This window comes from Leguminivora glycinivorella, chromosome 26, assembly GCF_023078275.1.
Source record: "Leguminivora glycinivorella isolate SPB_JAAS2020 chromosome 26, LegGlyc_1.1, whole genome shotgun sequence".
NCBI classification, from domain to species: domain Eukaryota; kingdom Metazoa; phylum Arthropoda; class Insecta; order Lepidoptera; family Tortricidae; genus Leguminivora; species Leguminivora glycinivorella.
Window position 1 is genome coordinate 4,000,109 of NC_062996.1, and position 25,674 is coordinate 4,025,782.

The window sequence follows — 25,674 nt, forward strand, 5'->3', positions numbered from 1 at the left end:
GCCTTCAGACGCGAAATATAAGTCTAAAGAATTACGATCCGAGTCAACGCAGTTAGAAGGTGCAATTTTATCTAAAAAATCATTGGCATTAGATGGGTCGTCGAAAAATTTGGATCTAAAATTACTATTGTTTAATTTAGCTAACTTAAATCTTTTAACATGGTCCCAAATACGTTGTAAAGGAGTCATTCTATTAAAAGAAGAACAAAGTTCAACCCAACATAATAAGAGTATAAGCACAGAATATATAATAGTACAAGTACAGAAGGCCCACTGCTTTGATGTTCACGAAATGCCGCCTTTTTAAATGCCTACAAAATTCTAACAAAGAAACGAGCCGCACGTGCGCGGCGTCGGACGATAGGGTTGCCTATGGATTAAAACGAATTAACACTCAGAACATTTTTTATAATATTATATTCAATTTTTGGGTACTTTCTAAGTATATATGCTATTTATATACATTTGTTTAAGTCCCAAAATTACAAGCCTTATTGAACTTTTCCGTGGGACTTAATCAATAGTAGATCTGTTTTAGATTGTCCTATTTTATTCATGATGTCTATTTAACTAAGCATTATTAGCCATTCCACACGCGGACATCGCATATGAACCTTAAAAAAAGACTCGCGACGTAAAGTAACAATAGAAAGTGCGAACGGAACGCCGTGAGAACGCACGCCACCCCTGATTAGGCCGCGAACTCGCGGCCGCCAGCATGTACTTGTAGCGCGGCGATAGAATCGCGGAGTGAGCCGCCCCTTCTATCGAAAGCTAGAAAGTCGAAATTTGTATAGATTGCATTAACAAAATTTCGAAGAGATAAGAATCGATTATGAAAATTTACACCCCTAGTAGAGGGAAAAAGGGGGTGAAAGTTTGTATCGGGATCAATTTTTTTTTTTTTTATTAGGAAAATTTTAGTTAGGAACTTGAAATTAGAGAATAGTTTAATAGTGATTTCTGTTTTTTTATTGAATGTATATGCATACTGATTGGTCCCATTTTTATCAGAACCCAGTTCTGATGATGGGATCCTGGAGAAATCCAGGGAACTCCTCAAGTCTGAAAGGCATACATATAGCGATTTTTGTGTTTTTATATGAATAGCATGCATTTACGTACGGAACAATGACATTTGGTGCAGTGGAACTGTTGATGATGGTCAGACCGGAACTCCCTAAATCTAAACGGCACAGTTATAGTGACTTTCATATTTTTATAAGAACAGCATGCACTTACGTCCAGAATAGTGACATTTGGTGCAGTGGAACTGCTCATGATGTTGTGTCACTTTTTAACCATCGCCTCAAATCTCTCAAGGAAGGACGGTTCTCAATTAGTCTGTTTTTTTTTGTTTGTTCCTCGATATCTCCGTCGTTACTGGACCGATTTAAAAAATTTAATAATTAAAGCATTAAAAGCAGTTTTAAAAATACCTACACATTTCTACATGTGCTCTGCCTACCCCTTTATGGGATACAGGCGTGATTGTATGTATGTATTTGTACATAATCCAACATTCGCAAGTAGCTTTCATCAGAACCCAAAAGGCGGCGGTTTTTTTTTCTTAAAAATTATTAAACGTTTTTTTTATGGGATAGGAGGCAAACGAGCAGACAAGTTGCCTGATGGTAAGCGATCACTGCCGGCTATGGACACCCGAAGCACCAGAAGTGTTGGTGCGTTGCCGGCCTTTAAGATGGATGTACGTTCTTTTCTTGAAGGTTTGAAGGTCGCATCGGTCCGGAAATACCGCTGGCAACAATTCATTCCACAGTTTAACTGTGCATGACGTGACCTGTGCAAAACATTGCGTCTTAGAAACATTTGAAAGGGTGAAAATCAAATTATGTACATGTTCGTTCTAAAAGTAGCTGATCAAACATCGTCGGTTTGGAAAGCCTGCGGTTAAATTTTTGCTCCTTCCTTACTATACATATTTTATTTAGAGGGTTTTGAGATTTAGGTAATAAAACAACGCTTCATTAGGTTTAATAGCATTATGTAAAGTATAATGTCAATGTAAGTGCAAGCAGTCTTATGAATAGAATAGCAGTTCTGTTGACCACCTCCTGACTCCATCATGAGACCTTGGACCTCATCTAGTTCGATGGTGCTCGTCGGCCCAAATCTAATGAGCCCAAACATGATGGGGTTATAATGAGGAGAATAGCAGTTCTGTTGACCACCTCCTGACTCCATCATGAGACCTTGGACTTCGTCTAGATCGATGGTGCTCGTCAGCCCAAATCTAATGAGCCCAAACATGATGGGGTTATGATGAGGAGAATAGCAGTTCTGTTGACCACCTCCTGACTCCATCATGAGACCTTGGACCTCATCTAGTTCGATGGTGCTCGTCGGCCCAAATCTAATGAGCCCAAACATGATGGGGTTATGATGAGGAGAATAGCAGTTCTGTTGACCACCTCCTGACTCCATCATGAGACCTTGGACTTCGTCTAGTTCGATGGTGCTCGTCAGCCCAAATCTAATGAGCCCAAACATGATGGGGTTATGATGAGGAGAATAGCAGTTCTGTTGACCACCTCCTGACTCCATCATGAGACCTTGGACCTCATCTAGTTCGATGGTGCTCGTCAGCCCAAATCTAATGAGCCCGAACATGATGGGGTTATGATGAGGAGAATAGCAGTTCTGTTGGCCACCTCCTGACCCCGTCATGAGACCTTGGACCTCATCTAGTTCGATGGTGCTCGTCAGCCCAAATCTAATGAGCCCAAATATGATGGGGTTATGATGAGGAGAATAGCAGTTCTGTTGACCACCTCCTGACTCCATCATGAGACCTTGGACCTCATCTAGATCGATGGTGCTCATCAGCCCAAATCTAATGAGCCCAAACATGGTGGAGTTATGATAAGTAGAATAGCAGTTCTGTTGAACATCTCCTGCCTGACTCCATCATCATGAGAACCAGAACCTCATCCTGGTCCCAAAATATAATAATAATTCAAACTCTCGACAAACTTCACGTATAACTTAAAATCCAAAATCATATGAAAAGCATGTCGAATGCTAAAATTGCATAAGGTGTAAAAAGGATCAAGATTTGTTTAGTCGCAGTTTACGGCACTTCTCGGAACTATCGCGCTGCTTACGAAAGCTAGGTGCGCCGGACGATCAAACGCAGGTCCGTTGTCTTCGAGCGCTCGGCGCAGACTGAGCGGGCTCGCGTTAGCACAGTGTCTTTTATTCGAATTTTAGGTGTTTTAAAAACATATCTATCGACAGAAAGGTATGTCTTATATGTATGATTTTTTTTTTATAGGTCAATAAGAAGTTCTAGTTTAGGATAATATTATTTAAGAGTTACAAAAAATGCAGGAATCGCAGGAAAAATACATAATGTAAACCTCTTTTTATCGAAAAAATGGGGAGGATACGGAAGGTTATTTATCCACCATTTCAAGTAAATCTTAAAATGTCAAAGTATTAGCTAACTCATACAGGATATAACAAATAGGATTGTGATCATTTATTACCCCAAATAACATTTTTAACAGCACAATCACGATTCTAAACGAGCTATTCCACTACGAAATTTGAAAACGTCTTCCGAAAAAAGTGATTTTTCGGAAGTATAAGAAGACATATTTTAAAGTAGTACCAATTGACTTTCTAGCTTAAGATATGTACTTTTAGGAACATTATCATTTTTTTAATAATCATTTATAGTTTCTTTATAATTTTGAATGAAAAAGGTTCTATTTTGCAAAAAACGCTCGTCTTTAGGAATAAGGCCTCTTAAGTGCTAAAACGAAAGACTCAAATTTTTCAGTACAAAGTTTAGTAAACGTTTCCCAGTTGACCTTATTAAAGTTAACATTTGAAATGGAAGCTGTATCGGTTGGAGAGTCAAAATCTGAATGTTGTGAAGAAGAACGGCCTGAATCATTAAACATAACACTAATTAGAATTGGGAAGTGATTACTGCTTAAGAGATCATCGTGAATAGAAAACGAGCAACTAGAGCTTACTGCAGGAGAAGCAAATACTAAATCAAGAGTGTTACCTTGCTGACCAAACGGGGCAAAAGTGGTGTCTGAAAAGTCATTTAAACAAACTAGGTTATATTTGTCTACAAAAGAACAAACAGCATTGCCTCTACTATTATTACGGCGACATCCCCAAGCAGAATTATGAGCATTAAAATCGCCTATTAGCAAGTGGTTCCTACTAGTGATTTTAGAAAAGGAATTTTGTAACATTTCTATATTAAACTTACCATTAGGAGGAGGAGGTATATATAGACAAAGAATTTCAATAATAGTAGAGCCAATGTTTAAGGACAATAATAGGTTTTGAAAATGATAACTGGAAGGTGTGTTAATGATAGTGAAAGAAAACTTAGCTTTAACTGCAACTGCAATGCCTCCATGGGGGCGATCAGAGTCCCGACGAACAATCCTATAACCAGGAAGCTTAAAAGATTTTGAAGGTTCCAACCATGTTTCATTAAGTAAAATTATATCAATGTCATTACAAGAAATAAAGTGTTTTAATTGATCCATTTTAGTTATAATGCTACGCGAATTCCAATGAAAGATATTAAGGTTAGTAATAATAGGGTCAGTATACATTATTGAGCAGATAGATTATTAATTAGTGATTCTTTTATCAGCTTACTTGAAATAATAGCATCACTATGCAGCTGTTTAGATTTAATCAATTCCATCATTGTTTTGGTAAAAATGTTTATTACCTCATCGGAATTGATCAAGTCTGTGAACAGAGCTCTTGATTGAGGACTAGACTTCTTGGGATTAGTGTGAATGGGTCTTGAATTTGTTGGGGCTGAAGATGAAGACTTAGCAGACACTGTTGCATAGGTGCTCTTACCGCTAATCCTATCTTTAATTTCCTGATTTTTTGCAGCCTTAATAGGGCAGCTATTGCTGACTGCCATGTGAGGTCCGCTGCAGTTGACGCATTTTAAGTTTGACGTATCCGGACAATCTTTGAATATATGGCCTGCCCCACAAAAGGAGCAAACTTGAGTGCTTTTGCAGGAGCCACGTCCATGACCAAATTTGTAGCAAACAAAACACTGACGGATTGGCTTAATATATTCTTTAACATCTAGCCAGATGTAGTCGAATGTTACATGGTCCGGTCGTTGAGAACCCAAGAAAGTTATGAGTACTGTGGGTGTAGGTACAGTAGATCCATCTGTAGTATTTTTCCTGGTGAATCGCTTTACTCCAATAATGTCAGAACTGGACTTTAGACTGGTTAATAGTTCTTCCTCAGTAATTTCTATAGGCACTTTAGCCACACCTAAACACTCAAGGTGATCGTAAGGTATTTTGGCTTGCCAGTTGTGTTTTTCCATCAGCTGTGTATTGAGCAGGAAGTTGTTTGCATCCTTTTTGTTCGAGAAGAAAACTTTCAGCATAAAGTTACCAATTGGTTTTACATAGCAGAGGCCTAAGCACTGTTTAAGAATACCTGTGGCTTGAAGCACGTCGATTTTTGTGTTAGGTTGCGACATGGACAGTAAGATAGGGTACTCCTTTTTGTTGTCTTCGGTGTATATGTGGGTGTAATCTTTAAATAACCCCCTTTTGTTCTGAATATAATTCGCCGCCATTTTTGTTGGAGACTGCTCGTCTTCGGCAGCCTCCCCAGATTTACGTTTGGCGGCGGCCGCCTTACCACCACTCCCTTTCTTCATCCCCCATGTAGTTAGTTAATTCAAAAAAGCTTCTAAAATTGGTAACTGGATGATAAAAGGGCTAAATGTAATACTTTTGAAAATAATTTCAAAAATTCCGCCTGATCTCCTCGAAGTTCCCGCCCTTCTCGCGTTACTAATATGAAATGACACTAATGACAGTGACGTTTTATTTTTTTTAACACTAGGGATGTGGGATGTCTGATGAGCAGTATCGGTTTTTAGCGGCTAGCTATACGGAACTTCGAGAATCAAATCAATATACGTACAACCTGGCAAAGAACTCTTCGTGCCAGACTGTACTGTACCTTTGATAGAATTACTATTTCACAAGTAGGTATGGCTTTTATTTATTTATTTAAACTTTATTGCACAAATTATCAATAAAAAGTACAAATAGCGGACTTAACGCCTTAAGGCATTCTCTACCAGTCAACCATTGGGCAAAACAGAGATAGTTAGTTTGGTGCACAATATTATAGAGTCAGTATGAGATTGTAATGATTAATTAAATAGAAAGAAAGAAAGAAAGAAAGAAAGAAAATATTTATTTGGCATACAGATACATAATAAAAACAAGTACATAATACTTAATAACTAGTACACCAAATAGGATGCCACTCAGCGAATACCGTGTATTATAGACGCGGCACTGGTTTTCAGGGCAAATACAAGTCGATACCTACTATTATAAAATAAACCTACATATATATTAGTATAATACAAATATATAAATAAAATACACATACATAAATAAATAAATGTACCTAGTGCGAGATATCAAGTAGAATTTAATTTCGAATGCTTGCAAATAAGTGCTTACGCAACTTGCTTTTAAAAGAGAGTTTACTCTGAGCTTGCCTGATAGGCAGAGGGAGGGCATTCCATAGACGAATCGCCTGACAGCTGAAAGAGTTGGACAAGAATCCAGTGCGATGAGGGAGGACAGCCAGTTTCAGCGCACGAGAAGGACGCAGCTCACAACCCGGCCGAGCCACTACGAACTGAAAGTTGGTCCTGAGATAATTGGGCGCAGCTGGGTCAAATAGGATCGAATAAAGAGCACACAAGATTCGCAATGACCTACGTTCACGAATTGGGAGCCAATTAAGTTTACGGCGAAAGGCGGAGACATGGTCATATTTGCGAAGATTAAAAGCGAATCTTATACAGTTATTTAGGAGACGATCAAGCTTGGACAGCGAGGCTTGTGTAATGTTGGTGCAACATACATCAGCGTAGTCAATAATTGGCAGTATCAGCGACTGTACGAGAAGCGTTTTAGTGCTGACCGGTAAAAAATGTTTGTGTCGGTAAAGCGCCCGTAATATGTTTGTCACCTTCTTACTAATGTCTGTTACGAGAGGCTCCCATGTCAAACCACTGTCAATAATGAGACCGAGATTTTGTAACGTAGTACAATTTTCTTGGTCGTAAGAAATACATTTTTTTATAAATCAAAAATCGAAATTTCATTAATTTTATTTTCTTTCAAAAGTTGCAATCCTGTCTTGGTGCAAAAATACTTGCATCCAGACATGTATGCACTTTTCTGCATAATCTGTGCACGGGTTGCCAGACAGCTAAAAATAACGCATTTTATGAGATTTTTAATTGTTACTCCAGTACATTTTGATAAATTAAATTAATATAATTATATAGAAATAATGCAGAAAATTATCTTAAATACATAACTAAATACTGTAATATTAATACTCTAAATAAGAGGCCTGTCTGGAGTGACAATCTTGCTATGTACATCATAATAAATCTTTCATGACTCTGATGGAGTCTCAAATAAATATATTATATTAATTCGATATATTATGTCTTCCTGGGTCTGTCACCCTATGTCCTTGATTGATCGATATGCAAATAGGTTAATGATCATGGGTGGTCCATTTCCTTTTTTGACCCTTTCGGGTGCGCACGCACTTTCTCCATAAGACCAACCTCATGGTGGTCGAAAACGTGGAAGCAGAAGGCCTGCAATAATCCTCGATTCGAGTGAGTATTTGAATTGTTCAGATCAACTCCATAATGGCGTGAAATGTTATGGGTTTGTTCCTAACCATGTGCTTGGTTATTCACAGGGATGATCTGTCTTCTGCTGTGGGATTGGGAGCGCTCCGCTAGGAAATATTTTTGACCTTCAGCGGTGAGCAAATTAATCAGATTTTCTTCTATTTTGTCATGCTGGTCTTGAGAGCATTAGACTAATGTATTCTTATGTCGCTTTCAGGAGCCGGGATAAATTTTGATCATTAATTATGATTCTTATTTCAAATCTTATACTACTATGGAAGTCCTTCTTTGAGATCCTTGTGACCGGCGCACGTTTTGGGTCTTGTTGGCTGGAGGATGGCCTGCCGCTGCCGCATTTGCCTCGGTGTCCACGTGGCACGCGTTCTGGGTTGACAAGTCACCGCAGAGCTGCCAACATGCCCGGGAGGTCCTGTGACACGTTCCACAGCTTTCCCGAAGGTTCACCATTTTAGAGGTCGGTCCGATTTATCCTTCTAATAGTCAGGGCATCTGCGCCTGTCTGCAATTTAGTTAAATTCATAGAGTCAGTAATTTAGAGCAAGCAGATATTTTTGAGAACTGGTACCTAGGTATTTTAGTAGTATAATTTCTAGTTAAAAATTAAGATAACTTGTGTGAAAATTTACTTTGAACCCTTTTAAGCGACCTAGCTTCCCGCTGAGCTCTGTACATTTCATTGGTGTCGAACAAGAGAATTATAGGTCAGTTTTCACACGGTTAGCGCAGTAAGTAACTAAATTAAGAACCAACTATACAACGCACTTTGGCAAGAATTTTCCATATAAATAAATGTTATAAAATATAAACAATTTTAAATTATTTATCTCCACCTAGATTTCCCCTAGCAAGCTTATTTCGACACCGTTTTTATTATTTTCAGTTTCTGTAATTTTTTCTATTATTATCACTTGTGTCCTTAATTTTGTACAGCCGGAGCTTTAAGTTTATTTACCAGTAAGGCACCCGGTGATAATTTTTAACCTGTGTTGACAGAGGGATCAACGTGTTCTCGAAGAGGATCGGTGAAATATGAGCCAGATCTGTTGACGCAAGCAAGCGGGGGCTTCCCAAAACAATCGCTTGGCATATAGTGGGGTTAACGGCAATTCCGAAATCACGGGACCAAATAGAGATGCGGTTAAGATTATCGTTTATTTTGGAGATTGCACACCCGATATCATTAATACTCGCTTGCGTATAGAGTTGCAAGTCATCAGCATACAGGTGGTAAGAACAGCTAAGGCTACGTGTAACGGAGAACAGAAGAGGAGACAATATACCACCCTGTGGGACACCAGAGGTCAGCTCCAGCCAGTCAGAAAAACACTGACCAGAGCGGACCGTCTGCCGTCGGTTTTTGAGGTAAGAAGAGAACCACTCTGCCACCGATGATGAGATATTCAATTGTTTGAGAGTAGCAAGTAGAAGATCATGATCAACTGCATTAAAGGCGTTGGAAAAATCTATTAAAACTAATACAGTCAGCATGGAGTTTTCCATACCATGCCTTACATCCTCAACTACCAAAGCTGTCGAGGTACTGTGGCCAGGTCGAAAACCAGATTGAAAAGGCGACAGTAGCTGGTTGGAGTAGATGTGGGCAGATAATTGTTTATGAACCACTGCTTCCAGGATTTTTGACATGAACGGAAGAATTGATATAGGCCGAAAGTCTTTAAGAGGGCTTTCGTGTTAAAAATTGTGAAATCGCAACCGAGCGCTCGATCATACCGTGTGTGGTATCAAATTAAAGGGCTTTGCGAGTAGTTTATAAATATATATCACATTATAGGACTTTTTCTACTTGGTCTAACAAAATATGAGAAAATGTCCAAAAGTGGTAATAATTGTACCGGTGAAGGCTCGTTTTCAAAAAATTGGCAAAAATCAATAATAGCAGTTTATAATCACTAAGGCATAACAGCAATTTAAGTAAACGTTGCAGATTAATTTAGTACAAAACTTACTTCGATGTGATGTAGATTTTCAAAGAAATTGTCACTTAATTTTAGGTAATTTCTGAAAAAATTGAATTCGCCTTAGGCTAGTTTACTCTTTTTCAAAAACTTAAAATAAAAATCTAGTCTGAAATGATTGTGGTACAGGATATACGAATTATAAATTTACCCGTTTTAATATTAAAAATTGTCCAAATTTTACAAATAAGATCGACTGATTCAGCTCTATACGTGCGTTTTTCTAAACGTGCATTAGAGAAAAATTCATAATTAATTTAGTGAGTTAGTTTTCAAAAATCCAGTCTTATAAAAATCAAGACAATAAGATGCTCTAACTGGAACTTGAATTAAATAAATCTATTGGATAACGGAAAGTGTAGTATTTCACCGACTAAAACTATCAATTTTACATTATTTTGACGTATTTTTTGAAAGCAGCCTTAAGCGAAACGGGACTAGAAATTTTGGGCAAAAGGGATAACATGGGCATTCCGCCATATTGACGGAAAAACCCCACTGAACATAGAAGAGTTAATGAGAGAAGTGATAACCGGGAGAATACATTCTAAGATGCAGATAATCATTAACCTACTCAAGTCGTCATTGCCAACTGCATTAGCTTTTTAACTAAATAACAAAAAAATCTATGATGTTTCAAATTCTAAACAAAATAATTAGTAGGATTACGGTACCAGTGCGAAAGAGAGCAAGTTAGTAACGAGTGGCGATAAATTAAAACACGACAGATGGAAATGTATTATATATGTATTGACAAGAGCTACGAATGCACTCTTCACACGTGTATCGTACGTTTTTTTAAAGTACTTATGGCCTTAAGAAGTTGCGACCTGGGTCCCATTTCTCGAAGCTACAAGTCAATGTCTAATATGCTTAGACTATATACCTATGATACATCAATGTCTAATATGACAAGTTGGACAGAGACTTCCGCTTGTAACTTTCAGTTTTGAGTTTCACGGGGCAATTTCTTGAAGCTACAAGTTACAATTTACAAGTGGTTGTCAATGTCTAATATTATGTATCTTATACTTTTAAACGAGCAATTCTTGTATATTTATTTATTTATTTATTTATATATATATTTATTTACACTGACGATCTCGGAAACCGCTCTAACGATTTCGCAGAAATTTGTTATGTGGGGGTTTTTGGGGGTGAAAAATCGGTCTAAATTATCCTTAGGTCCCGGAAAACGCGAATTTTCGAGTTTTCATGCGTTTTTCTTCGCGCGCCATCTCGTGTGCAGTAGTTGTACTGTTAAGACAGAATTCTTTCGGTTGATGTAAGTACTATTTATTGCAAACACTAGATGGCGACACAGGTCAAGGCTAAAACGAATAGAAAAATACACTATTTGAGTTTTTGTGGCGAAATGCGCGCCATCTCGTGTCGAGTAGTTGTGTTGTTAAGGCTGAGAATTCTTTCGCTCGATGTAGGTACTATTCATTTTTGAACTAGATGGCGACACATGTCAAGGATACGAAACAGAACCGAGCGAAGCTCGGTTGCCCAGATATTAATATGTTTAAGTTGGAAAGAAACTTTCGGTTGTAACTTTCAGTTTTAAGAAATGGGCCTCTGGTAAGAAATGTTCTATCGGGGCGGTATTTATTTTTTACATTTTCCTTCGTAATTACTTTTTTTTCATAACAAAAAAATTATAAAAAATAGTTTTGATATGACCAATTTGAGCTCTTTCTAAAGATACCCCACTTCACCTAGTAACTTGACATTTACAGTTTGCCCCCCTTCCATTTTGGCCATTTTCTATAAATTATTTTTTTTTTTTAATAATACTATATAATAATAGCTTGTAGAGGTTTAAAATGTTTATAACTGTTCCAAATTCCAAATCGATAGCATAAATAGTTCTCGAGATATATAGAAATGTGACAGACAGACAGACAGACGGACAGAGCGTCGCCAAAAGGGTTTCCTTTCGTACCTTTTTGGTACGGTGCGGTACGGTGGTGCTAAAAACGACAAAAAAAAATACTAAAAACCCTTTGCATTTCCGAAAAATTGTATTAGCATTAAATAAGCTTAAATAATAGGTACCAACGTAAACATATGTTATAAACATTATTCCGAAACCTTGGTTTTCCAATTTTTAACCCCCGACGCAAAAACGACGGGGTGTTATAACTTTGACGTGTCTGTCTGTGGCATCGTAGCTCTCAATTGGATGAACCAATTTTATTTAGTTTTTTTTTTGTCTGAAAGCCGAGTTAGTCGGGAGTGACGTTCTTAGCCATGTTTCATGAAAATCGGTCCACTATGTCGCGATCGTGGGATTTATCTAAATTTTAATTTTGTGGTTATGTTAGGTTACTATTTCTGTAAGGCACACTATGTAAAGTAAACATACATACAAACGCAACGAGTCGACAACTATGAAACAAAAACAAACTAAATTGGTTCATCCGTTCGGGAGCTATGATCCCACGCATGCTTTTGAACACGACGACAGCAAAATATAGTGTTTGATCTGAGTAATCGACCAACACTAGGATGTCTGGTCCCATTAAGCAGAGTTGCCTTACTATTTTAAGAACCAACTCATTACTTTTTTGCGATTCTGCCCGCATGGGAATTAACATGAGTTATTAAACTGGCTTCATCGAAGAATAAAGATTCGCATATCTCGCACTCGTACGACTCCTCTCCGGAGTGGATCCTCTTGTGTCTGTCTAACTCCGACTGTGATGGAAACTGGTTCTTACACTCTTCACAAGTGTATGGCTTCACTCCAATATGTGTATCTGAACTATTTCCATCATATGTATGTTTGTTACTTTTTTCATTATTCGGCCGAGTTGATTCATGATTTTCTGTAGCCTCTTTTCGTGTTAAATGCACGTCATAGGCTAAACCTTTGTATGACATGGCTCCATCGTGGACTCTTTTCCTATGTATATCTAAATAAACTTCTCTTGTAAATCCTTCATTACATTCTTCACAACTGTATGATTTAATTCCTCTCTTTTCTTGTGCTGTATGTGCTTTGACAACATGGTGCGTTATCCCATGACGTTTTAAACTCGACTTTAGTGTAAACCCCTTGTTACAAACCTTACATACATGTGCCTTCACTCCACTGTGAGTATTCTCATGACTTTTTAAATTCCATATAGATGTAAACGGCTTGTTACAAACTTTACATACATATGGATTCACTTCACTGTGAATATTCTCATGACGTTTTAATTCACTTGTTGATGCAAACCCCTTGTTACAAACCGTACATACACATGGTTTCACTTCACTGTGAGTATTCTCATGATTTTTTAAATGCCCTGTAGATCTAAACCCCTTGTTACAAACCTTACATACATATGGCTTCACTCCACTGTGAGTAGTCTCATGACTTTTTAAATTAGATGTAGATGTAAACCGCTTGTTACAAACTTTACATTCATATGGCTTCACTTCACTGTGAATATTCTCATGATTTTTTAAATGCCCTGTAGTTTAAAACTGCTTGTTGCAAACCGTACATACATATGGCTTCACTCCACTGTGAGTACTCTCATGATATTTTAAATTAGATGTAGATATAAACCGCTTGTTACAAACTTTACATTCATATGGCTTCACTTCACTGTGAATATTCTCATGACTTTTTAAATGCCCTGTAGATCTAAACCCCTTGTTACAAACCTTACATACATATGGCTTCACTCCACTGTGAGTAGTCTCATGACTTTTTAAATTAGATGTAGATGTAAACCGCTTGTTACAAACTTTACATTCATATGGCTTCACTTCACTGTGAATATTCTCATGATTTTTTAAATGCCCTGTAGTTTTAAACTGCTTGTTGCAAACCGTACATACATATGGCTTCACTCCACTGTGAGTACTCTCATGATATTTTAAACTCACTTTATGAGTAAATCTCTTGTTACAAATCTTACATACATGTGGCTTTACTCCTCTGTGTGCGTTCTCATGACATTGTAAACTCCTTCTTTGAGCAAAGCGCTTGTTACACACGTTACATACATATGGTTTCTTTTCATTGTGTTTAACTAAGAGGGTTTCACGTTTGTTTCTTTGTTTGCAAAGGTTCTGTATATGTGTCAGTAACATAGACTTGTGAGTGAAGTGCGCCTGGCAAGTGTCGCAAATGTAGCGTTGTGTGCGGGGCTCTCGCTGCACAGTGACGGGTTGGCTCGCGCGCGGGGAGACTGAAACAAAAGCATGTCTGGATTTGAGTTGACGCTGAGTTTGGTTAGACGGTTGGACGACAGCGGCGGCGGGCGGCGAGGCTGCGCCGCGTCAAGTCCGCATATACATACAGGAGTGGCTGGTTAGGAGAGCCAAGCGAAACCCTCCGATGTAGGCCACAAGAAGGGAACGTATGTGGACTGAAGAGAGTGAAATAAAACAAAAATGTACAAATGGCGTACTTAATGCCTAATGGCATTCTCTACCAGTCAACCATCGGGCTAAACAGAGACATGTAAAAATCCCTATCCCTTCTCCCTGTCCCGTCCCTCTCTTGAATCAGAAGTAAACATGAAAACGAAACGGTCTATAAGGCTATTTTTGATATTTAAACCCATAGCACAGATCAAATAATACTAGTACAGATACCTAATCCCATACTAAAAATGGGCGCCGTCCTAAGTATTCTAGACCTGTAGGCTAAATTTAATCCACACTCAGAGCTAGATGGCGCCAGTAGCCACGCGTGGCCAACAAAACTCTTATCAGTATCCTACGTCGAAATAGTCATCAAACTGCAACATCTTGCGACATCTGTTTTAGCTTTCACGCACTAAACCTATAACGTCACATGGACGTTTAAAGTCGAACATTACTAGATGGCGTTGCCGTGCGGCTTGTATGTGTGCTCGCCGCGTACGTATAATATACTCGCTCTGTCCGCAACACATGCAAGCGGAATTGAATGAACGAGATCCGCGGCGCCCCACCCCGCGCCCCACGCCCCGCGACCACGGCGCCGGCGACCTTGAGTTGAGAGGCCCCAGCCCCCGACCAAAGGATGCATTGATTTGTTAAAATTTAAAGCACTCTAAAGTAGCCGCGTAGAAATATGGAAATGAATATTATTATGTAAGAAATACATAAGTATAATAGCTAAGAATGTACATGTAGTAAACATAATGAACAAAATGTGAAGTACGTATTTGATAAAACATTTTCGAGAGTAATATTTTTATTCATAAAATTGTGCAAACACTGCAAACTTAATTTAAACTCCGAAACTATTTATTTTCTGAAACATGGTATGAAATGTTGTCATTACGTCCTTTTAAGTTAAAATATGCTTCCCGGTACCACAACATAGTGTAATTTAAAAATACAGATATAAAATTAATACTTCGCAAATAAATTACGACTATAAACACATAAAATTATTAAAACACCAAGACCAGACAATTTAAGCCTGGCGTCCACTAGGCGCGCCCACAGAACTATGGGCGCGCCGATCGAGCCTTGGTAACCCTTAGGCCGTTTTTACATTATCGTTTTTACATAAAAAAAATCGTATTGTTTCTTACTACAAAAGGTCCTTTCTCATTGATAAATGACGAAAAGTGAAAAGTAAAACCTTTGTTGAAAAATTTAGTTTTTTAGAAAAAAAAAACGTTTAAACTCTTTTTAAGTGCCAGTTTGAAAAAATATATTCAAAAATATAAAATACATAGTTATTTGTTATACAAGAGTGCAAAGTTTTATTTTAACGGCGAGTGTGGAATTGAAAAACGAGCAAGCGAAAGTATTCTATAGTTGAACCACGATACACAACATTTTCCCTCACTATAGCGAGGAAAGTACAACGCAAAAAACGCGTTTATCACTGCTTCCAGGAGTTCCACAGGTGGTAAAACATCGTCATCACTAGATTCACTATATGACTATATTCAAGGTCAAATTACTTTATCCACTAGTGGGTTTTTACCTGCTGGTATTGAAGGACAAAACGCGTGTTTCCGACCTAGCGAGGGGAAAAATGCAAAAATGTAGTGTGTTTTGGTTTGGTTTGGTCGGGGGGGGCTGATGTGGTTAATAAATAATTATATTTGTACAATAATAATGTTTTAAAATGCTGTTGCGCTTCGCGCGACGCAAGTGCGGCGTCGCGTCGAGGTCTAGGCCCACTCCGCCGCAGATCGGCGACCGAGCGCGCATTCGTGTGCGTTCGGAAATCCTAGCCAGTCGGCAATCGTCGCGTCTCATACTTCCATATCGATAAGGTTTGATTTCGCATGCATCGCATCGGTCGTGCATGTGGCAAATGTCGGAAGGATTTCAAAGGCAAAAATCAAAGATGGCGGCTTCAATGTATGGGATATCGGTCCTACATCCGATATCGGATCGGATAGTGTGAAAACGCACTAACGGTTAATGCTTAGGCCGTTTTCACATTATCCGATCCGATATCGGGTGTCAGATCGACATTCTACATCCGATAAACGCTTCCGATAGTGTCGGATGTACAGTCAACCAATTGGAACCCTAGGCCACTCTACAACCATGTCAAAATGACAAGCAGTAAGAGGTTTCTTACAATCTGATTTATAACGTTACTATGACATAGTTCTACAGTGGCCTAGGGTTCCAATTGGTTGACTGTAGGTCCGATAAAAAGCATTGTTCCAAATCAATGAAGTATGATTTTGTATCAAAAAGTATTTAAAAAATGTTTTATATTTAATAATTATAAGCACTATCTTCCAAATATTATATTGTAAAATTAAAATAACGGCATAAAAAATACTCAAGAGTGTCAGGCAAAATAAATAATTTTACATTCAATTGTATCTACTAAAAGATGATAAAACTAGTATCCACAATTCGGACCGATGCATTACAAACTTTTTTTTTTCAATGGAAATTGTTCAACTAATTTGAATTTCGATCATTGGCAGCTGTTTAATAGAAATAGACGACATTTTTGTCACGCACACTACTACAAACGTATACCTACATTATTAACGTACAACGTACACAAACAAATATTATCGGCTGACAGCTGAATATTCTACGAACACGCGAGCGGGAGCGAGGCTGCGCGATTTTGGTGACGCAATCATAGACTAAAAAGTTAACCGCGCAGATGTGCCATTTTCATTGTTCCTACTAATGTGTCTCACCTCTAATAGATTTGCGAAATATATTTATTTCAATTTGGAAAATTATTAGGTAACTACTTACTACTTTATGAATTATGTTACTATAATATAAAAAAAAAGTTAATTTGTTTATTGATTGTTAATAGTTATTGAGTAAAATTGTACTTTTAGCACCGCACTATATATATATTATTATATATAAGTATATATTTGTATTTTAAGGAAGAAGATATATCTTCAAGAAAAGAGCGTACACCCATCTTAAAGGCCGGCAACGCATCTCCAACACCCCTGGTGTTTCGGGTGTCCATGGGCGGCAGTGATCGCTTACTTTGTATTTTTTAAGTTGTAAATAAATAAATAAATAATTTTGACAGGCGGAATATAATAATGTGTCACATCTGATGGTGGACTTGCTACTCTATGCGTAAATTACCGCTTCGCGCACTCCGCGCATTTGTCAGCTTGTGCAGAGTTTCCGTCTGGCAACGTCGCCTATAGTACGTAGTACATATATCTCAATGAACGGAACGCACACAATCGCACCGTTTCGTTGGCAGTATACTGTAGATAGTGACAGCTCCATCTAGTGACAATATGCAATAAAATTTAGGTAGCTCGATACTGTCGCGCGCAGGTTGTTCACGTTGTTGCGTCATAGTCAGTAGCAATATATTACGTGATATTATTTCTTTGAAAATTTCTAAAATAATGCATTAAATTTGTGTTGTCATCGATGTTTGTATTTAATTTATAATGTACTTAATTTATGACGCTTCAAATACCTTTAAATCTATTTGATAAAAAAATAATAATCGTCAATCGTGACACTTAGCGCCATCTATGATTTCTATTTGGAAATAATTTTGCACTGTTCCGGATGAGACCCCATGCCCATAGCTGGGCACCGTTAAGAGCCCGTCACGATGGGTAAAAATTCAGTATCTGTCAAATTACCCCATTTACACACACTAACGCACGTCACACTCACCAACATACTTTTCGCACACTACCGCAATTTACTGGAAGAGGTCAGTGACCTAAGTGAGAGGAACTTAAGACAGGTCTATAGTTTCACTGAAGATCAGTTGTAACGTTAAAATCCCATCAAAACCAAAAAAGGGAAATATGAGCCAAGTTCAATATTATATATGCCTTGGTTGTTGGCGTCAACGACAAAAGCAGTGAGATCTAAACGGGTGCCAAGTTCAATGGCAGTCCTCCAAATGTTTTATGACAATTGATGACATAAAATATCATTTCTTATAACTTTTATAATAGAATAGAATATAATTAATTTATTCGTTAACACACACACAAAATAAACGTTACAAATAATAAGACATAAACAAGAAGGAGATCCAACGAAATGGTCTAATCTTCCGATCAGACCATCCGGTGAAACAAACACGACAGGCACATAATATGTATGTCACAAATATAAGAGCCAAATTTAAGACGTTTATTTGAAATAGTTTTTGTTGTGAGGACGCCCATAGAGACTCCAAATAGTTCGTGTAATATTACACATATGGAGATTAGAGGGAGGAGCGATATCTTTAACTATCAAATGTGCACATATAAAAGAGGAGATAGGTGGCGCGGCAATCGCTGGTACATAAGGATTTGACAATCTCTTAGCCTTCTCGGTAGTAACCCCGCCTACGGAGCAAGAGGTCCCGGGTTCAAATCCTGATGAGGGTTTTTTATATGTTTTTCTACAGATATTTTTTCCTTATTTTATTATTATCCATAAATCTTGTTACAACATTAAAATTAAATTTATGCGAAAATAAAGGAAATTTCATTCGAAAGACTTACAACATTACCTAGGATGGGACAAACAATGTAAATAGACATATCATAAATAAAACAGTAACTAAACACAATTAAAATATACAAAAAGATAATTCAAATAAAATAAAAATAATAACAAAAAGACCGCTTGTCAGGATCGAACCTGGTTACATCTGCATACGAAGCAAGCGCACTACCACGGGACTACGTCTTGACATGTACAACTTGACGAAATCAGCCTACAGAAACGAACGTCTAATGTCATGTCATGTTCCTGTCCATTGAGTGACACATGCGCTCCTAGCGGAGAGATTTGTAACTTCAGTTTAACACTGACAGCCGGTCATTTTTGCGACTGTTCTACTTCGACAGTTAGGCTTCCTTTAAATTCTACATTCCATAATTACACACGATGTTGTCTGCCAGTTCGGTTACTTGAACTTGACTTGACACGCTTCCGCGTGTTTAGATTGCGGACAGTGTCAATTTAGTATTACCATCTCACACGAATTGACTCCGATTATTTTTCAAAATAAATTTGTGCAAACACCATATAAAATCAAAACAACTCTGGTGTAAAAACAGTGCTTCGTTTATTCTAATTATAAATGGTTAAACCCTTTTCCGAATGAATTAAAATAATTCACTGTTCCTGATCGGTTTAGCCATTATAACATCCGTTATAAATGCACTGAGACAAAGGTTGAGGTTATGTATGAACAGAGGTTGACAGTCAGTTTACATGTAAAATTGTTGCCATATACAGAATTATTCATTAAAATAATAATTTTCAAAATTTAGTTAAAGTTGTCTGAATCTAAGGTTATTTGCCCCGTGTGCAAACACCATTTAAAAATTATATTGAACGTAAGAAGGTAAATCATACAGAACAATTTTGTGATAAGATAATATATTATTACAATTAATATACTCTGTCAACCAAGTCTGTCAGTAAATAAGAACAAAGAAAACTATATGCATCCTTTTCTTTAGAGTGCTAGAGAAAAGGATACCTATAGTTTTCTTAGTTCTTATTTACTGACAGACTTGTTTGACAGAATATAATTTCGCCATTTACGTATAGTCATACTTGTTATGGAGAATTTTTGGCCAAAAGCTGCACTTTTGGATGGAAGCAAGCCGCTTTGCATGGTGATAGTAGACATCATAGTAAACGATTTTTTCTGAGGATATCGAAATTTCATCCCTTAGGAAGCCGAGCGTAGCGAGGTGTTTTATGAAAATTAAAAAAATTCTATCTTTTTATTGTATCGTTCGATTTTGACAAAACGTATCTCAAATGAAAGGTATTGATTTGAGTAATTTAAAAAAAAATACAAAGAAAAAAAAATTGAAAGAAAAGTAAGAAAAAAATAAAAAAAGTAAATTTTCGTCTCTCACTGAATAACTTCAAAGAATGACAGACAAAATGTACAATGTCGATATATGAGTTTTTTTTAATCGAAGACAGATAAATTTTTAGTTGAAAACTGAAGACCGCATCGAAATCAGATTAGCATTTTTTAAGATACAAGTTGCCAAAGTCGGGAAAGATCGCTTTATATGGCCACTTTGAAATTCTTTTGCCAGAAAGTCAGAAATAATATGTTTTTCTGACACAGAAAAATACATAGTAACAGTATACATCAAAATAAAATTAAAAATTCAGAGGATATTATAATTTCATCCCTTAGAACGACGAGCGTAGCGAGGTCGGTTACGAAAACCGAAAAAAAAATTTCATTTTTTTGTACGTCGTCCGATTTTGACAAAACATGTTTCATTTGAAAGGTATTGCTTTATGTAACTTAAAAAAAATATTGAAAAAAATTGGAAAAAAATGTAAGATTTTTTATAAAAAAAAAACCTTAATTTTCGTATAACACTGAATAATCGCAAAAAACGGTAGACACGGTGTATAATTTCAATATATGATTTTTTTAAATTAAAGACAAATAAATGCACAATTATAAACTAAAAACCGAATCGAAATCGAATCAGTAGTTTTTAAGATGCAAGTTGTCAAAGTTGGCTTAGTTTGTTTATATGGTCGCTTATAAATTCCTTAGCCAGAAAGTCAGAAACATTATATTTTTCTTACAGTTAAAAGTATGCATAGGTAACAGACATCATTGTAAACATTTTTTTACAAGGATATAAAAATTTCATTCCTTAGAAACCCTTAGAAAGACGATCCAATTAAAAAAAACTGCCTTTTTTTTGTTTTTCGTAACAGACATCGCTACGCTCGGCTTTCCAAGGGATGAATTTTTTATATCCTCAGCGAAAATCATTTATTATGATGTCTTCTATCAATACATACTCTTAGTGTAAGAAATAGTACATTTCGTTATAAGTGCGAGAAGTATGTCATTACTACACGAGTCCCGAGACATTTTGCCACGAGCGGCACGCGAGTGGCAAATCTCGGGACGAGTGAAGAATGACATTCTCGCACGTGTGACGAACGAAGTTTTTTAATACAGTTGCGAAAAAACACTACTACTTACTTAACGTATGCGGAATGAAATCTGGACAAAGTTTTGATATCGTACAGAGTAAGTAAATAAATAAACTAAAATAATGTATAAATGCCAGATTAAAGTTTACATATCTGTCATTTAAACTGGTAAGTTTCATGAGTATTGGATTCCTTTTCTCGAAATGATGGCCAATCGAGAAGGACGACCTAGCGAAACTGTTTGTAATTTCTACATACCAATTTTCTGTGACCGAATGCAAAGCCCGAGGAAAGTTTTGTAGGAAGGGTTAGAAGCTAACAGTCAATTTATAATATTTTTGCGTCCTTTTTCTTTACAAAAACTACCGCAACAAAGCGTGGTCCAAGAAAACATTACAGCATTGGCAAGTTTTCTGGGAGAGATTTGATTAAAAGAAATGTCGGCCCCCTAAGGCACAAAATCTCACAGAGAGCTCGAGACAGCATTCGAATGGGGCAGCGAAAGTGATAAAAATTATCTTGAAGACATGAGTATCTATACACACTCAAAAAAAGTTAGGCCTATAGTCTTCAAAAATAAAATAAACAACTTTGAAAATGCTGCTACGCCGTTAAGTGAAAAAATGTAAAAAACAGCTGCTTTTGCATTTCTGGGTTTATTAATGACTAATAATATGTCGAGTAAATGGAATTTCACGACAAGAAAACTATTATTTTGAGAACACTAATGATCCTACGGACAAGAATGTGAAAAGTGTCGAGCATACGAAGCTTCTTTAAAAAGTTATCACATGGAAGATAAATTTGGACCTTAAAAAATGCTAACATTGGTTTTGTCGACACCGATGGACATAAAGTATCACAAGTTCTGTTAGAAGCCTCACATTGGCGAAAACTAACTCTTTTATTTATCGATATTCAATACATAATTAAAATCACGAAAGATATCAAAAATAAACTATGTTATATTAATTTTATAAGACATTGAATTTTGTCCAGATTTCATTCCGCATACGTTACAACGAAATAAAACAATCCGAACCATACGAACTATCACTTTTCCCATGGACATTGACGGATTATTTGACAATTCAAAGGCGTATTTTTGAAGCTTTTAAACTTGCGTGCATATTTTCGAGTTTGCTATTCATCTAACATAATTTATTTCATTGGGTGCCATAAAAACATAAACATTTACGATTTGGGACGATTGTTTAATGTACAACTACATTTTAATTTAATCGATCCATTTATGCCCCGACGTATTGCAAATAACGTAAAATAATTATGACAAATCGCGTAACATATTGAGGTTTTTTGAACGTGCATTAAGTTAAAACATGGTAGACGCCTCTACTTTGACAGTAGAAGACGCGTTTCGTTCCAATCATGTTCTGTTTACACGACTCATTATGACCGATTTTTCAAAGTATAAACCATTTTATAAATTATGTTTAGTATGACTAAAAGTAAACAATTACATATGAAATATTAACGTTTTAAATATTAATCACTTAATAGTATGTTTATAGTTTTATTCTGTCTACTAAGACAATAATCGCAATAATTAATTAATAATTAATAATCTAGTTTACTAAAACTAGACTAATATGAAAACAGTTCGGTAAGTAGTCGTGAAATGGAACGTATATACTTTTTACGCACTAGTTCGTAAAATACAACTTCTCGCACGCTAAACAGCCAAAAAACGGGCTCTTTTTGAGCAACTGTATTAAAAAATATATTATTTCTGACTTTTTGGCTGAATAATTTAAAAGCCTGTCACTGCAATGTCACAGTTTCGTTTTCTATAAACCCTTTATTTGCCAAGAGTGGCACTGAAACATTAGTTTCATGTGCTCTGCCTACCCCTTCATGGGATACAGGCGTGATTGTATGTATGTATGTATGTATGTAATTTAAAAGCGACCATATAAACAAACTAAGCCAACTTTGGCAACTTGTATCTTAAAAACTACTGATCCGATTTCGATTCGGTTTTCAGTTTATAATTATGAATTTATTTGTCTTTGATTGTAAAAACTCATATATCGACATTGTATATCTTATCTGTCGTTCTTAGCAGTTATTCAGCGTGATACGAAAATTTAAGTTTTTTTTAATTTTTTCTTACACGTTTTTAGCAATTTTGTTTTTAATTTTTTTTTCGATTACATTAAACAATACCTTTCAATTGACAAATTTTTTGTCAAAATCGGACAAAGCACAAAAATAATAGATTTTTTTTAACAGTTTTTAATAGTCCTCACTACGCTCGTCCTTCTAAGGGCTTAAATTATGATATCCTCGAGAAAAAAACTTTTATTTTGAGGTGTACTGTCACTGTGTACTTTTATGTCTAAGAAAAATAGATTATTTCTGACTTTCTGGCAAAGGAATTGCAAAGTGATCATATAAACTAAACTTTTCCAACTTTGGCAACTTGTACCTTGAAAACTACTGATCCGATTTCGATGCGGTTTTTAGTTTTCAATTATGAATTTATCTGTCTTCGATTAAAAAAAACTCGTATATCGACATTGTACATTTTGTCTGTCATTCTTTGAAGTTATTCAGTGCGAGACGTAAATTTACATTTTTCAATTTTTTTGTTACTTTTCTTTCAAATTTTTTTTCTTTGTATTTTTTTTTAAATTACTCAAATCAATACCTTTCATTTGAGATACGATTTGTCAAAATCGGACCATATGATAAAAAGATAAAATTTTATTCATTTTCATAAAACACCTCGCTGCGCTCGGCTTCCTAAGGGATGAAATTTCGATATCCTCGAAAAAAATCGTTTACTATGATGTCTACTATCACCATGCAAAGCGGCTTGCTTCCATCTAAAAGTGCAGCTTTTTTTTCATAACTAGTATGACTAGTAAATAATAGTTCTGTTAGTTTTTTCATACGCCACACTGAATGTCTCTTCGGGAAAGAGAATGTTACTCACACTGACACACTAAATAATGTGACCAGTATAATGAAAATAAAGTCCAACAAGTTAAAATTAATTTTAAAACTCTTTCATTTTAATGAAGTTTAGAAGACAAAAAATACCTATATTTCTTATCATTGTATTAAAGTTACATATATTTTTTTATTTCTCAACAATAATAAGTAGTAAACAACACAAAAAAAACGATTTTAAACCGAGACTCTTTTAGACGTGACGATATTTATTTACCTTATTCCTTTTGAATACATTCATAGCACTGGCAATCTTTTTGTATCCGTATATGATTTCCAGTGTCAAAAACAAATGTCATTGAAGCAAATTTGGCGACACGTCTGCTCTGAACGAGCCCGATCGGTTTTTTTTTCTGCTTCGGGCGTTCGAGTGGTGCACGCGCGGGAAAACTAAATTTTGGATTTTTTGACCAAAAGCGGTCTTTTTAAAGGGTAATACCTGTTTTGTCTGTGTTTTGTTATTATTGTATTGTATAATATTAGTTTTAGTGTTAATAGTGTAGTTATTTAAGTTATCGGGAGAAGACGGCAACTTCTCGGATGTGAGGCAGTTGCCCTCTTCTTTCCTCTCTCTAAAATGGAGTCAGATCAGTTTGACCCAGGGATCCTTGGGATTATTGTAAACCCGCCTTCACCGGCATGTCATATGGAGGTGGAAGAAACTCAGGCTGTCGTTTCGTTAGGTAAGATAATTAAATCATCCTCCTCTTCTAATATTACTCACACCAACAAGGACCATAGATCTAAAAAAAAGGGATATGAAATCTGACATTTCTAACTCGGACGAACATGACGATTCATGTAAGATTCCTCGTACCGACCAACATCCGCCTTCTGAAATAGTTGCTCAGTCGAACATCCCAATTTCTTCTGATAGTGAGCCTGTTAGAGAAAACTCGGAAAAGAAATCTTCGGACAGATCTGTTCCTCAGTTTCAGTCCAGAAACCTATACAATGACTCAGATAAAGGTCCATACATCGTGCATGTGGCTCGCGAGGCTTCGGAGGCGGACTCCGGTGCCTACATGCATCCGGTGAAATTTGGCCAATTTCTGTATACAAATGGCATATCTAACCTGAAGGATGGTGGAATTAAAAAAATTGGAAGAAATAGGCTGAGTGTAGAATTTTTATCCGCTGCCGGGGCTAATCAGTTTTTGTCGTGCTCATTGGCCACTAATAATTGCAAGAAATTCATTCCTTCATACCACGTCACCAAAACGGGTATTGCACGTAACATCCCGACTGACTTATCGAACGAGGACCTACCAAATTTAATTTCCACTCCTTTCGGTTGTGGTAAGGTTGTAAAGGCGAGACGATTAAACTTTAAAAAAAGGAATCCTTCCGACAATTCCACTCAATGGGCCCCATCAGAAACTGTAGTTCTGACGTTTGACGGCCAAATTCTCCCGGACAAAGTGTTTTTATTCAGCTGTGCATTGGACGTGGTTCAATATTATTTCCCTACTGTGCAATGTTTCAAGTGCTGTCGCTTCGGCCATGTTCGGGCGCAATGCCGGTCTCGTCCTCGTTGTTCCAAATGTGCTCAGCCTCATGAAGGCAGTACCTGTTCGGCTGTCCCATCCTGCCTTAACTGCTTAGGTA

At 36.7% G+C, this 25,674-nt stretch overlaps 1 protein-coding gene across 1 annotated transcript in view; it reads right to left on the minus strand.

Annotated features, from left to right (window-relative positions):
• Positions 1-11,928: 11,928 nt before the first annotated feature.
• LOC125239631 (gastrula zinc finger protein XlCGF52.1-like) overlaps positions 11,929-25,674 on the minus strand; it is a 49,408-nt gene continuing 35,662 nt past the window's right edge. Inside the window, exon 4 of the mRNA XM_048147249.1 lies at positions 11,929-13,916. Within this exon, the coding sequence (XP_048003206.1) occupies positions 13,198-13,916 (719 nt within the window). The 3' untranslated portion in view covers positions 11,929-13,197. The remainder of the gene's footprint in view (positions 13,917-25,674) is intronic.